A 15024-nucleotide genomic window follows, 5' to 3' on the forward strand; every position below is an offset into this window, starting at 1 on the left:
CCATTTGAAATGACTTTAGTTTTGTGTCATGTCTGTGATCTGCTTTTTTTCTACGAAATTAAACAACTGAATGAACATCTTCCGAGGCCGGTGATTCCATAATTTTTGCCAGGGGTTGTACATCTTGATGATCATCTGATTTTGGTATTGAACTTTCATGTTTATGCTTCAACATATAGCAATATCAACATTTTAGGTTTATTTTTCCGGGTTTACTTGCCCCCCAAAAAAACCCAAAACAAGCCAAAGCTAAAGTTATATAAAAATTAGCAATCATTCATAGCTTCAGCTAAATGTTTTAGCCATTTATAGTTTGGAGTTACAGCAGTTAACTTTTCAGTTTGAGAATTAGCATTATCAAAGCTAACTTTTAGGTTAGGTGTGCCCACCACTGCTCCCCTTTACAACTCCTGTTTAAGATCACTTCTACACCTATTTTGTTAATCACACTCTGAGTAGACAAATGTTTTTTCACCTGTATGAGTCATCATGTGTCTTTTGAGATTGCTGCTACGCCGACATTTTTTACCGCACTCTGAACAGCTAAATGGTTTCTCTCCTGTGTGAATCATCATGTGTTTATTAAGATCACTCTTAGACAGACATCTCTGACTGCACACTGAGCAGATAAATGGTTTCTCGCCTGTATGAATCATCATATGTCTTTTGAGGTTGCTCTTGCACTGACATGTTTTACCACAAAAAGAACAGCTAAACGGTTTCTCTCCTGTATGGATCATCACATGTTTCCTAAGGTCATTCTTGGACTGACATTTTTTGCCACAATCTGAGCAGGCAAATGGTTTTTCGCCTGTATGAATCATCATGTGTCTTTTCAGACTGCTCTTAAACCTACATTTTTTACCACACTCAGTACAACTAAATGGATTTTCGCCCGTATGAATCATCATGTGTCTTTTGAGATTGCTCTTGCACCGACATTTTTTTCCACAAAAAGAACAGCTAAATGGTTTCTCTCCAGTATGAACTATCACATGTTTCTTAAGATCACTATTAGACTGACATTTTTGACCACACTGGGAGCAGCTAAATGGTTTTTCTCCTGTATGAGTCATCATGTGTCTTTTGAGATTGCTGCTACATCGCCATTTTTGACCACACTCAGGACAGCTAAATGGTTTTTCATCCATATGAATCATCATGTGTTTCTTAAGATCACTCTTACGCTTACATTTTTTACCACACTTAAAGCAGGTAAATGGTTTCTCATCTGTATGATTTTCCATAACAATAACGGAGTTATTTCTTACAGTATGCAAACACGACTCAGTGGGGCTTTGCTGAGTGCTGCTGCTGCCTTCAGATTCAGGTTCTGAAGATGTGTCATCGGTATATGGCTGTACATGACTATCTTGCTCATAATTTTTATTTGTTTCTGATCCTGCAAAGTCCTCTTCATCAGTTTCTATTTCCATTTTTTCAGTTAAGCCGTTGCTCAGAGACTCTATGTTACCTTCAGTTCGGCCTTGATGAAAGTCTGAGGATTGAGGATGCATTTCATCATTTTCACTCTTTACAGCAAACATAGGTGGAAACTTGGCGACATCCACCTTCTCCAACTGTTGAAGCTGTTCTCCCTCCTGATTGGTCCAGAATTCCTCCTGTTCCTCTTTAATTTGCCAACTCTGTGGTTCTTCTTGGTCAACGTATGGGTTCCATTGCTGTTGCTGTGATGGAATCTCTTCTGTGGTCTGTGACAGCTGATGCAGATCTGCATGGAATGCAAAACAGAGAGATATGTTTCTGACATTCCTGTTTAACACTCATAACAAGTAGGTTAGTTCTAATTAATTCACTGCAAACAGATAATGGGACATTTTAAATAGACTGCCACAACAGTTGTTAGAAACAGCTGCAGATATGAAATGTTGATTCTGTACTTTGCCAGCACGTCCTGTATCAGGATAAGTGTTTAGATAATACAGCCAAAAGTGGAGTAAATTTCTACTAAGTTCAGTATTCATCCAAGGAACTACAATTTTCCCTGCCACCATCCACATGAACAGTCATTCATTTTTTTCACTCAGATGAGGACTATCACTTGTAATGTGAGGGAGCATCGGCTACGACAGTTTGGCCATGTGGCAAATTTCTCTGCATGATTCAGCAAAGAGGGGCCTGAGTGGTGAGGACTCCAGTCACCACTAAAGTCCAAGGGGAGGCCTACCCTTCACCTGGGTGTGGAAGATAGATGGTTAGTTTTGAGAGGATGTACAGACTGGATGTCTGCCTCAGTGGTTGTCTTCTAGGGCCCAAAGTGGCTCTGTGGTGTCATGGATGCACGATAAATGATACCAGTGCATGCCCAGAGTCTTGATTTGACTTGTTAGGTATGTCATAAAAAGTATGTTTGTTAGATGATATACTGTTCCAGAAAAAAATTTGGATTTAAAAAAAAAAAGAAGTCATTTAAATGCCATTTTGTGCAAGATTATAGTAGGGTGATTCTTAGATTACGGGCACTTATTATGTCCTTTGATCATATTGTATGAAAAACAGAAAAAAGGGGAAATTTCACACCTTTATAGTTATCTTTACAATGAAAGTGTGTTAAGAAATTTGTTCTTGTAGTCTATGATGACTTTTTCACCTTTTTTCAGCATCATTATATGCAAATATTGCCGTTTTGTGCTTGTCCCACACCCAGACTTTTGATCTTCAATGATAAAAATGAATGGTAAAGAAACGTTTTTTCTAATGTTTTAAAATATCTCTGAATAAAATATCAGTAATATAATCAAAACATAATTGGGGTATTCAATGTCATACAACTGTTGTGATTTTTTTTTTAAACAAAATGTAGTTGTCCCACACTATTGCCGTAATTTCCACCACAACACTGTAATGTCCCTTTAAACAGTTTGTATGAAAGATTGTTTGGGTAGTTTCTATGGAGATAAACAGTGACATCAGAGCACATGTATATAGCGCCAAATCACAACAAACAGTTACACCAAGGCGCTTTATATTGTAAGGCAATGGTGTGGTGGAAATTACATTTTACAAGGCCAATAGCTAGAGATAGAACTGGTCAAACTCTTCTTCTTGTCGACAGGCTATTCTCACTGGCAGTGACTTTTTTACTTTATTGTGCACTTTTTTTTGTACTACTGAGGTGGGCACAGCTAACTGAAAAGTTAACTTCGATAAGTGCTAATCCGCTAACTGAAAAGTTAGCATAGCGCTAATCTGATAAACCACTAAAAATATTGATTGACTATCAATCACAGCATCAATCAACAGTCTATCTACTTTAAAAACTGTGTACATGCAAATCTTTACTTTTTTAAGTGAAAGACACTTGGTGGTGTATTTTTATGTAAAGACAAAACTTATGTGGGTTTTCTTCCTTTGGTGGGGAAACTCATGATGAGGTGTACAGATTTTACCAGTCACCACTGAAGGCAACTCAGGTGAGCTGCTGAAATGCATTATGGGAGTTCTGGGTTTGTTTGTTTTTTTTTATTATTGTTATTGTAGTACATGTTGGTTTAGCAGTGTTATTTGTATTAGATTTGTTGTGTTTTTATACTTCAAGTAGTGTAGTTAGTTTGGTGAAGAGTTATGTTGTGACCATGAGTAAAAAGTGCCTTGCGTTTGATGCCACCGTCTGTGTTGTTGTGTGTGAAAAGTAAATGACACTTCTTTGCAGCAGGCGGCAGCAGTCCTGCCCCCTTCTGCTGGGGGAGGGCTGAGCTCCTCACAGCGGCCTGACTGTTGCAAGACAAACAACACACAGGAACTAACATGTATGATTTCAGGGTTTACAAACGTTTCGGACATAATGTAGCGGAACCTAATTGGTCCACTGATGGTTTTCAAAGTTATCTGAAAAGCTAATCCGCTAATGAAAAAGTTAGCTTCGCTAATTAGCAGTTAGCGCATTGGCCGGAACTATGCCCACCACTGTTCTACCATGATGTCAAAATGCTTGTCTGGAATGAAAGACACATACGGACTAGCAGATATGTGCAACTGATAAAGAGAAATTAGCTTTTAATTCTTGAGAATATTTAGGCTTTGGAAAAAGAATTTCAGAAAAAAATTATCAATAAGCACCAACGGACTCTCAGGCTCTATTAACAAAAATTGTACTTTAATCTACAGCGTGAACTATTCAGATGAGTATATTAGTGGAAATGGAATTCCTAACATTGTGTTCATTAGTGTATAATTACCTGCACAATGTACAGATGTGTTTTTTATTTTTGTCTTTTCTGATCTCAGGGTAGTCATGTTCTTCGAATATGGTGTTCTGGCCTGTGCCCCTATTCAAGATTGTGTAACAAAATGTATTCCAAGAATGCCCTTTACAGCCCCAGTTCGCATCCTGTCTTGCCCTTTCTGCAAGTAGAAAAAGCCAGACTTATGTGGATTCCAGCCTGACCACATTCTTTGCCTGTCCAAGGTATAAATGCATTCATAAAACTTTTAAGGGAAATTTAAAAGAACAAGGGATTACAGAATTTAAATGAATGCACTGTTTTACTGGTAAACACAATTCAGTTAAACTAAAAGGCAAATTCTAAATTTATATAACTGCAAACTGTAATCTGTGAAATGTTTCAAATTTCTTCTTGCTGTAGCCCTCGGTATAGTAGCTGTTTCTTGACAGTATGGATTGGTGGTGGGTCAGTGGCTTTCTGTCTTTTCTTACAAATAACTAGAGCACGATGAACATAGTGGTCCAGCAGAGGGCACACCGACGGCCTTGTTTATACTGCTGCCAAGCATGACTGGGACCCCTATCATCCCTTGGTTTCATTAGCTTCAAGAGATGCAGAGGCAAAGTGACTAGCTGCCATTCATTTTCAGTCAGAGTGGGTGTTTTACAGCGACAAAAGACAAGTGGTCATGATGCCATCTGTTATACAAAAGCTAAGCAATGCAACACAGTGACTGCTAAACTGAGTGAAGACAGCATGGTTGTTTATTTTATATTAATAATAAAGTTCATGTTTAAAGATTTAAACATCAAGCCTCAATTACATTTCTTTGTCATAAGAGTTTGATAACAAAATGTTAGGAATCACTGCCATTTTATCTGCAGATATATTGAAAATTGTTTTAGTCCCTAATATCAGTATTAACCCCCAAAGCCCACCTTTGGTTCTCATCATACCTTACAAACAGAAGACAATGCACTGTAAATAAATGGGAAACAAAACAAGCCCTTAAAATTCTACTCACAACACCCATAATGACATGAAAAAGTTTTTGTTTTTTTTTGTAATTTCTGCAAATTTATTACACATGTATAATGCAAATTACTCTTGCTTGCCTCTACTGGTGGTTGGCTCTCACTGCGGTATTGTATCACTTCCTGTTCCGGAGCACAGCGGTGTTTTTTTGTATCTGTTAGCTGTTTAATCTGCGCAGTTAGATTGATCTAGTTATCTAGATTACGATTTGTTTCCCAGTGTAATCTTTACGTGCCTTAACTAAAGCACTCCTTCTGCTGAATCACCTCTAAATTATTTACACATTATTCACTTTGCGTGTTTTTAGGAATCCGCTAGCTTAGCGTAGCTACTAGCTCTTAGCCGATTTAGCATGGCGGCTTCTCCTCTCTCCCGCACTTTTCTGCTCTGGGTGTGAAATGTTTAGTTATTCCTCGGCCTCCTTTAGCAGTAATGGTACTTGTAATAAGCGTAGCTTATTCGTAGCTTTGGAGGCCAGGCTGGGCGAATTGGAGACTCGGCTCCGCACCGTGGAAAATTCTACAGCTAGCCAGGCCCCTGTAGTCGGTGCGGACCAAGGTAGCTTAGCCGCCGTTAGTTACCCCCTGGCAGATCCCGAGCAGCCGGGAAAGCAGGCCGACTGGGTGACTGTGAGGAGGAAGCGTAGCCCTAAACAGAAGCCCCGTGTACACCGCCAACCGTTCACATCTCTAACCATTTTTCCCCACTCGACGACACACCCGCCGAGGATCAAACTCTGGTTATTGGCGACTCTGTTTTGAGAAATGTGAAGTTAGCGACACCAGCACCATAGTCAATTGTCTTCCGGGGGCCAGAGCAGGCGACATTGAAGGAAATTTGAAACTGCTGCCTAAGGCTAAGCGTAAATTTTGTAGATGTAAGTCACGTCGCAGTAATGACACCCGGGTTACCGCCAAGTCGGAGGTCACGTACAAATTAACATTAAATCAGGTGTGTAACTTTGCAAAAACAATGTCGGACTCTGTAGTTTTCTCTGGGCCCCTCCCCAACTCGGACCCGGGAGTGACCTGGATTTAGCCGCATGTTAGTCCTTGAATGCTGGCGTGTCTGAGTGGTGTCAAAAATGAGGTAGGGGCTTCATTAGATAATTGGCAACGCTTCTGGGGGGAAAACCTGGTCTTGTTAGAAGAGACGGCATCCAATCCACTTTGGATGTGAGCAGCTCTTCAGTTCTAGAAATCTGGCCAAATTTTCTTAAAATCCTCCAAACCGGGACTATCCAGGGTTGGGACCGGACAGAGCAGAGTTGTAGTCTTACACACCTCTCTGCGCTTCTCTCCCCCTGCCATCCCCTCATTACCCCATCCCCGTAGAGACGGTGCCTGCTCCAGACTACCAATACCAGCAAAAATCTATTTAAGCATAAAAATTCAAAAAGAAAAAATAATATAGCACCTTTAACTGCACCACAGACTAAAACAGTTAAATGTGGTCTATTAAACATTAGGTCTCTCTCTTCTAAGTCCCTGTTGGTAAATGATAATAATTGATCAACATATTGATTTATTCTGCTAAGAGAAACCTGGTTACAGCAGGATGAATATGTTAGTTTAAATGAGTCAACACCCCCGAGTCACACTAACTGTCAGAAATGCTCGTAGCACGGGCCGGGGCGGAGGATTAGCAGCAATCTTCCATTCCAGCTTATTAATTAATCAAAAAACCCAGACAGAGCTTTAAAATTCATTTGAAAGCTGTGCTCTTAGTCTTGTCCATCCAAATTGGAAGTCCCAAAAACCAGTTTTATTTGTTATTATCTATCGTCCACCTGGTCGTTACTGTGAGTTTCTCTTCAATTTTCAGACCTTTTGTCTGACTTAGTGCTTAGCTCAGATAAGATAATTATAGTGGGCGATTTTAACATCCACCCAGATGCTGAGAATGACAGCCTCAACACTGCATTTAATCTATTATTGAGACTCTATGGCTTTGCTCAAAATGTAAATGAGTCCACCCACCACTTAATCATATCTTAGATCTTAGGTTCTGACTTATGGTATGGAAATAGAAGACTTAAACAGTATTCCCTGAAAAAACTCCCTTCTGTCTGATCATTTCTTAATAACATTTACATTTACTCTGATGGACTACCCGCAGTGGGAATAAGTTTCATTACACTAGAAGTCTTTCAGAAAAGCGCTGTAACTAGTTTCAGGATATGATTCCTCTTTATGTCTCTAATGCCCATATACCAACACAGTGCAGAGTAGCTACCTAAACTCTGTAAGGGAGTAGAGTATCTCGTCAATAGTTTTAACATCCTCATTGAAGACAACTTTGGATGCTGTAGCTCCTCTGAAAAAGAGAGCTTTAAATCAGAAGTGCTCTACCTCCAGTGGTATAACTCCAAAGTCGTAGCATTAAAGCAGAGAAACCCGTAGTTGAGAGGAAAATGGCTATCTCACTAATTAGAAGATCTTCACTTAGCCTGGAAAAAGAATCTGTTGCTCTATAAAAAAAAGCCCTCCGTAAAGCTAGGACATCTTTCGACTCATCACTAATTGAAGAAAATAAGAACAACCCCAGGTTTCTTTTCAGCACTGTAGCCAGGCTGACAAAGAGTCAGAGCTCTATTGGCTGAGTATTCCATTACTTTAACTAGTAATGACTTCATGACTTTCTTTGCTAACAAAATTTTGAACTATTTAGAGGAAAAAATACGCATAAACCATCCCAAAGATGTTCGTATCTTTGGCTGCTTTCATGATGCCGGTATTTGGTTAGACTCTTTCTCTCCGATTGTTCTCGTCTGAGTTATTTTCATTAGTTATTTTCATACAAAACCATCAACCATGTTTATAGACCCCATTCCTACCAGCTGGCCGTCATGAAGCCCTACCAATTATTTAATGCTTCGATCTTAAATATGATCAATCTATCTTTGTTAGTTGGCTATGTACCACAGGCTTTTAAGGTGGCAGTAATTAAAACCATTACTTAAAAAGCCATCACTTGACCCAGCTATCTTAGCTAATTATAGGCCAATCTCCAACCTTCCTTTTCTCTCAAAAATTCTTGAAAGGGTAGTTGTAAAACAGCTAACTGATCATCTGCAGAGGAATGGTCTATTTGAAGAGTTTCAGTCAGGTTTTAGAATTCATCATAGTACAGAAACAGCATTAGTGAAGGTTACAAATGATCTTCTTATGGACTCGGACAGTGGACTCATCTCTGTGTTTGTTCTGTTAGACCTCAGTGCTGCTTTTGATACTGTTGACCATAAAATTTTATTACAGAGATTAGAGCATGCCATAGGTATTAAAGGCACTGCGCTGCGGTGGTTTGAATCATATTTGTCTAATAGATTACAATTGTTCATGTAAATGGGGAATCTTCTTCACAGACTAAAGTTAATTATGGAGTTCCACAAGGTTCTGTGCTAGGACCAATTTTATTCACTTTATACATGCTTCCCTTAGGCAGTATTATTAGACGGTATTGCTTAAATTTTCATTGTTACGCAGATATACCCAGCTTTATCTATCCATGAAAGCCAGAGGACACACACCAATTAGCTAAACTGCAGGATTGTCTTACAGACATAAAGACATGGATGACCTCTAATTTCCTGCTTTTAAACTCAGATAAAACTGAAGTTATTGTACTTGGCCCCACAAATCTTAGAAACATGGTGTCTAACCAGATCCTTACTCTGGATGGCATTACCCTGACCTCTAGTAATACTGTGAGAAATCTTGGAGTCATTTTTGATCATGATATGTCATTCAAAGCGCATATTAAACAAATATGTAGGGACTGCTTTTTTGCATTTACGCAATATCTCTAAAGCAGAAAGGTCTTGTCTCAGAGTGATGCTGAAAAACTAATTCATGCATTTATTTCCTCTAGGCTGGACTATTGTAATTCATTATTATCAGGTTGTCCTAAAGTGTCCCTAAAAAGCCTTCGTTAATTTCAAAATGCTGCAGCTAGAGTACTGTACAGGGACTAGAAGAGAGAGCATATCTCACCCATATTGGCTCTCTTCATTGGCTTCCGGTTAATTCTAGAATAGATTTAAAATTCTCTTCTTACTTATAAGGTTTTGAATAATCAGGTCCCATCTTATCTTAGGGACCTCGTAGTACATATCACCCCAATAGAGCGCTTCGCTCTCAGACTGCAGGCTTACTTGGAGTTCCTAGGGTTTGTAAGAGTAGAATGGGAGGCAGAGCCGTCAGCTTTCAGGCTCCTCTCCTGTGGAACCAGCTCCCAAGTCAGATCAGGGAGACAGACACCCCCTCTATTTTAAAAATTAGGCTTTAAAACTTCCTTTTTTGCTAAAGCTTATAGGTAGGGCTGGATCAGGTGACCCTGAACCATCCTTAGTTATGCTGCTATAGATGTAGACTGCTGGGGGGTTCCCATGATGCACGGGTTTCTTTCTCTTTTTGCTCTGTATGCACACTCTGCATTAATCATTAGTGATCGATCTCTGCTTCCCCTCCACAGCATGTCTTTTCCTGGTTCTATCCCTCAGCCCCAACCAGTCCCAGCAGAAGACTGCCCCTCCCTGAGCCTGGTTCTGCTGGAGGTTTCTTCCGTTAAAAGGGAGTTTGTCCTTCCCACTGTAGCCAAGTGCTTGCTCACAGGGGGGGTCGTTTTGACCCGTTGGGGTTTACATAATTATTGTATGGCCATTGCCTTACAATATAAAAGCGCCTTGGGGCAAACTGTTTGTTGTGATTTGGCGCTATATAAAAAAATTGATTGATTGATTGATTGATTGACATGTAGACATCACATTACACATTACATTCTTCTCTACAAGAGTCAAGACAGAGGGCAGGACTACCAGAGCAAGAAATTTAGCTGAGGAAGCTTCTGCGATTAGAAGCAAAATGTCCTTGTCTCAAGCAACAAGTCCAGTTGAAGATTCAACCTTCTCTACTATGGCAACCACCTGGACAACTGAGAGCCTTCACCCCAACATCACGCGTACATAAGTATTCACAACCCTTTGCTCAATACTTTGTTGATGCACTTTTGGCAGCATTACAGCCTCAAATCTTCTTGAATATGATGCTACCGGCTTGGTGCACCTATCTTTGGGCAGTTTTACCCATTCCTCTTTGCAGCAGCTCTCAAGCTCCATCAGGTTAGATGGGGAGCGTCGGTCCACAGCCATTTTCAGATCTCTCCAGAGATGTTCAATAGGATTCAGGTCTTGGGCACTGGCTGGGACACTCAAGGACATTCACAGAGTTGTCCTGAAGCCACTCCTTTGATTTATTGGCTGTGAGCTTAGGAACATTGTCCTGCTGAAGATGAACCATCGCCCCAGTCTGAAGTCAAGAACCACTCTGGAGCTGATTTCATCCAGGATGTCTCTGTACATTGCTGCATTCATCTTTCCCCCAATCCCGCCTAGTCTCCCAGTTCCTGCTGTTGAAAAACAGCCCCACAGCATAATGCTGCCACCACACTTCACTGTAGGGATGATGCCTGTCATTCACACCAAACAATTCAATCTAATTTCTCATGGTCTGAGAGTCCCTCGGGTGCCTTTTGGCAAACTCCAGGTGGGCTGCATTGTTCCTTTTACTAAAAGTGGTCTCTGTCTGGCCACTCTACCATACAGGCCGGATTGGTGGGTTGCTGCAGAGATGGTTGTCCATCTCATGTCCATCATGTTCTGGAAGGTTCTCATCTCTCCACAGATGTTAGATCTGGAGAGCTGGAGATCTGACTGAGTGACTATGAGATTCTTGGTCACCTCCCTGACTAAGGCCCTTCTCCCCCAATTGCTCAGTTTAGACAGTTGGCCAACTCTAGGAAGAGTCCTGGAGCAAGCAAACTTTGTCCATTTACAGATGATGGAGGCCACTCGTGCTCATTGGAACCTTCAAAGCAACAGAAATATTCAGGGTTCTCCCCAGACAATGGAATAACAGCGCTGCACTGTTATACTCTCATCACAGAACCGTTATACTGTGGGCATCATCTCGCAATGTTTATTTGACTTGACAGTTTATAAATCAACCTTCCTTAAAGCCATTTAAAGATATCATCGTGACTCACCTTTCTGCTGATTAAAGTCGGTTATCAGGGGCTCTTGTCATGTGTTGCGGGCAAGAAAGAATCACCCTGTTCACACTGGACAGTTTTTATTTGTTCCTTATTAAAGTGCCTTTTTATGGGGCAGCACACAACAGCTCTCAGGCGCAGGACTGGTCCACTAATATCTCCCATTTTGCTGGTTTGTAAACTGAAGTTACGTCCCTCAGGTAAAGGAAAAAATATATAATACTGTGTGTTGTGTAGCAGCATGACTGATTAAACATCGTTCCTCTCTGCTCAGTGGAAACAGGATGCACCTGAGCTCAATGTTGAGCTTCATGACAAAGGCTGTGAATACTTATGCACAAGTAATTTAATTCCATTTATATAGCGCCAAATCACAACAAAGTTGCCTCAAGGTGCTTCACATAAGTAAGGTCTAACCTTACCAATCCCTAGAGCAAGCACACAGGTGACAGTGGTAAGGATAAACTCCCTCTGATGATAATCAGGAACAAAACCTCAAGCAGACCAGACTCAAGGGAGTGACCCACAGCTTCAACCATTCTAACACTTACAAGGTTTTTGCAAAGTTTTACAAAGCTGAAGAAACAGAAAACAGGAAATCAAACAACACAACTTTACAAAAGGAAAAAAAAAAAGATAATTTCTTAGATTTTTGTTTTTATTAAATACGCAAAAATCTAAAAAACAAAAAAAACAAACAAAAGAAACATCCACAGTCATTCTGGGGCATCATATGTAGAATTTTGAGGGAAAAAAATTAATTTCATCCATTTTGGAATAAGGCTGTAACGTAACAAAATGTAGAAAAACTGAAGCACTGCAAATACTTCTCGAATGCACTGTATATGCAACTGATACTGCTCTTTACTTTGTCACTCCACTTTTGCTAATGTCTTTAATTAGTTCAGATCCAACAAGCTAACCAAATTTGTGTTAGTTTTTTTTGTTTACTGATTTAGGTTAAGCAAAACTTATAAATGGTAAACAAAATTCATGATCGGATAACTGAACAAGTAGATACGCATGATTGAGTGCCAGTGTGGAGATCAAAGTTGTGCAAGTGTCAAGTTACCTTTAGTTTCATGTATTAAGAATTTGAAATCAACATTTATTGTCATTGAGCTGTACATACAGTTATAGTGTAGGCAAAATGAAAGGCTGTTTCTCGTAGGCCGTTTCTCCAAGAAATGAAAAAAATAACATTTATAAAAACATCTATCAGACCAATCTCCCCACTCACACACTCATTCATGCACTTGCACACATATCACTGAGATGTCAGACTGAAAATGCAATGAAAATGGGATTGTCTGTTAGTGTCTTTCACATTCTTGCCATCTGTGTAGTGATCAATTATTTTATGCATATATTCTCATTTTATGACGTCATTTTTCACTCACATCCTGACAGATCAGGTTGTATACACTGAGCCAGTAACCCTAGTAAAAGAATTAAGATTAATCACTTACACAACAAAAATATAAACGCAACACTTTTGGGTTTTGCTCCCATTTTGTATGAGATGAACTCAAAGATCTAAAACTTTTTCCACATACACAATATCACCATTTCCCTCAAATATTGTTCACAAACCAGTCTAAATCTGTGATAGTGAGCACTTCTTTGCTGAGATAATCCATCCCACCTCACAGGTGTGCCATATCAAGATGCTGATTAGACACCATGATTAGTGCACAGGTGTGCCTTAGACTGTCCACAATAAAAGGCCACTCTGAAAGGTGCAGTTTTATCACACAGCACAATGCCACAGATGTCGCAAGATTTGAGGGAGCGTGCAATTGGCATGCTGACAGCAGGAATGTCAACCAGAGCTGTTGCTCGTGTATTGAATGTTCATTTCTCTACCATAAGCCGTCTCCAAAGGCGTTTCAGAGAATTTGGCAGTACATCCAACCAGCCTCACAACCGCAGACCACGTGTAACCACACCAGGCCAGGACCTCCACATCCAGCATGTTCACCTCCAAGATCGTCTGAGACCAGCCACTCGGACAGCTGCTGAAAGAATCGGTTTGCATAACCAAAGAATTTCTGCACAAACTGTCAGAAACCGTCTCAGGGAAGCTCAACTGCATGCTCGTCGTCCTCATCGGGGTCTTGACCTGAGTCCAGTTCGTCGTCGTAACCGACTTGAGTGGGCAAATGCTCACATTTGCTGGCGTTTGGCACGTTGGAGAGGTGTGTCTCTTCACGGATGAATCCAGGTTCACACTGTCCAGGGCAGATGGCAGACAGCGTGTGTGGCATAGTGTGGGTGAGCGGTTTTCTGATGTCAATGTATGGGCAGGCGTCTGTTATCGATGAGAACACAGGTGCATTTTATTGATGGCATTTTGAATGCACAGAGATACCGTGACGAGATCCTGAGGCCATTGTTGTGCCATACATCCAAGAACATCACCTCATATTGCAGCAGGATAATGCATGGCCCCATGTTGCAAGGATCTGTACACAATTCTTGGAAGCTGAAAATGTCCCAGTTCTTGCATGGCCGGCATACTCACCGGACATGTCACCCATTGAGCATGTTTGGAATGCTCTGGACCGGCGTATACGACAGCGTGTACCAGTTCCTGCCAATATCCAGCAACTTCGCACAGCCATTGAAGAGGAGTGGACCAACATTCCACAGGCCACAATTGACAACCTGATCAACTCTATGCGAAGGAGATGTGTTGCACTGCATGAGGCAAATGGTCGTCACACCAGATACTGACTGGTATCTCCCCCCCCCCAATAAAACAAAACTGCACCTTTCAGAGTGGCCTTTTATTGTGGGCAGTCTAAGGCACACCTGTGCACTAATCATGTTGTCTAATCAGCATCTTGATATGGCACACCTGTGAGGTGGGATGGATTATCTCAGCAAAGGAGACATGCTCACTATCACAGATTTAGACTGGTTTGTGAACAATATTTGAGGGGAAATGGTGATATTGTGTATGTGGAAAAAGTTTTAGATCTTTGAGTTCATCTCATACAAATGGGAGGCAAAACCAAAAGTGTTGCATTTATATTTTTGTTGTGTGTAAAAATCAAACAAATGTCATTATATATTATACATATTTGAATGCAGATCAAAACTGGAATGTTCCTATAGTTTTGGTAACAACCTGCATTGTGATCTTCAGGCGTCAGAATAGCATCCAGAACGTTCTGCTGTTGATCATCAGTGGACTGAGGATGAGAACTAAGTTCCTCTCTGTGTTCTTCAAACAGATCAGCTATCGCACTTTGGACTTTAAGCATTTTCACACAACCATAGCGTTTCCCTCCATAAGCCACACTTTGAGTCACTGCTGCTAAATCTGTAGCGCTAATTTTAGCATTACAAGCTAGTTTAGCTTTGCTAGCTAAAAGCAGCGTAGCTTCAAACAGCTTTTAAACCGAAGCTCTTTTGTAATCTCACGTCCTATTTGCTGTTTTAAACTTCTAGCTGTCCAAAAAATATCTTTTCTTTTTCCGAAGAGAGGCGAAAAATTCATGAACTCCTTTCATTCCAGCAACACTTTTCTCTTTACGTTATTGTTGTTGTTGTTGTTTATGATCATCGTCTTCTTCTTCTTCCTTTTCCGTTTTGTGGCAGGTAGGAAACAGCGTTTAAGGTACATTACCGCCACCTATTGCTGGAAACTTGAAAGGAGCAGAGTGCATTTCTATAAGGTGGCAAAATAAATAAATAAATAAAATTGTCAATAAAAAATGGTGCATTAATGGAATTCGGATCGAAAATA

At 40.5% G+C, this 15024-nt stretch overlaps 1 protein-coding gene across 1 annotated transcript; it reads right to left on the reverse strand.

The window, feature by feature from the left end:
• Positions 1-405: 405 nt before the first annotated feature.
• LOC117503369 (gastrula zinc finger protein XlCGF57.1-like) lies at positions 406-14545 on the reverse strand. Its single transcript, XM_034162585.1, has 2 exons — positions 14404-14545; positions 406-1732 (listed from the first exon to the last, which is right to left on the reverse strand). Exons 1-2 carry the CDS (start codon positions 14537-14539, stop codon positions 441-443), a joined length of 1428 nt encoding a protein of 475 aa, XP_034018476.1. The 5' UTR covers positions 14540-14545; the 3' UTR covers positions 406-440.
• Positions 14546-15024: the final 479 nt, after the last annotated feature.

Source organism: Thalassophryne amazonica, chromosome 21 (assembly GCF_902500255.1).
Source record: "Thalassophryne amazonica chromosome 21, fThaAma1.1, whole genome shotgun sequence".
Taxonomy (NCBI): domain Eukaryota; kingdom Metazoa; phylum Chordata; class Actinopteri; order Batrachoidiformes; family Batrachoididae; genus Thalassophryne; species Thalassophryne amazonica.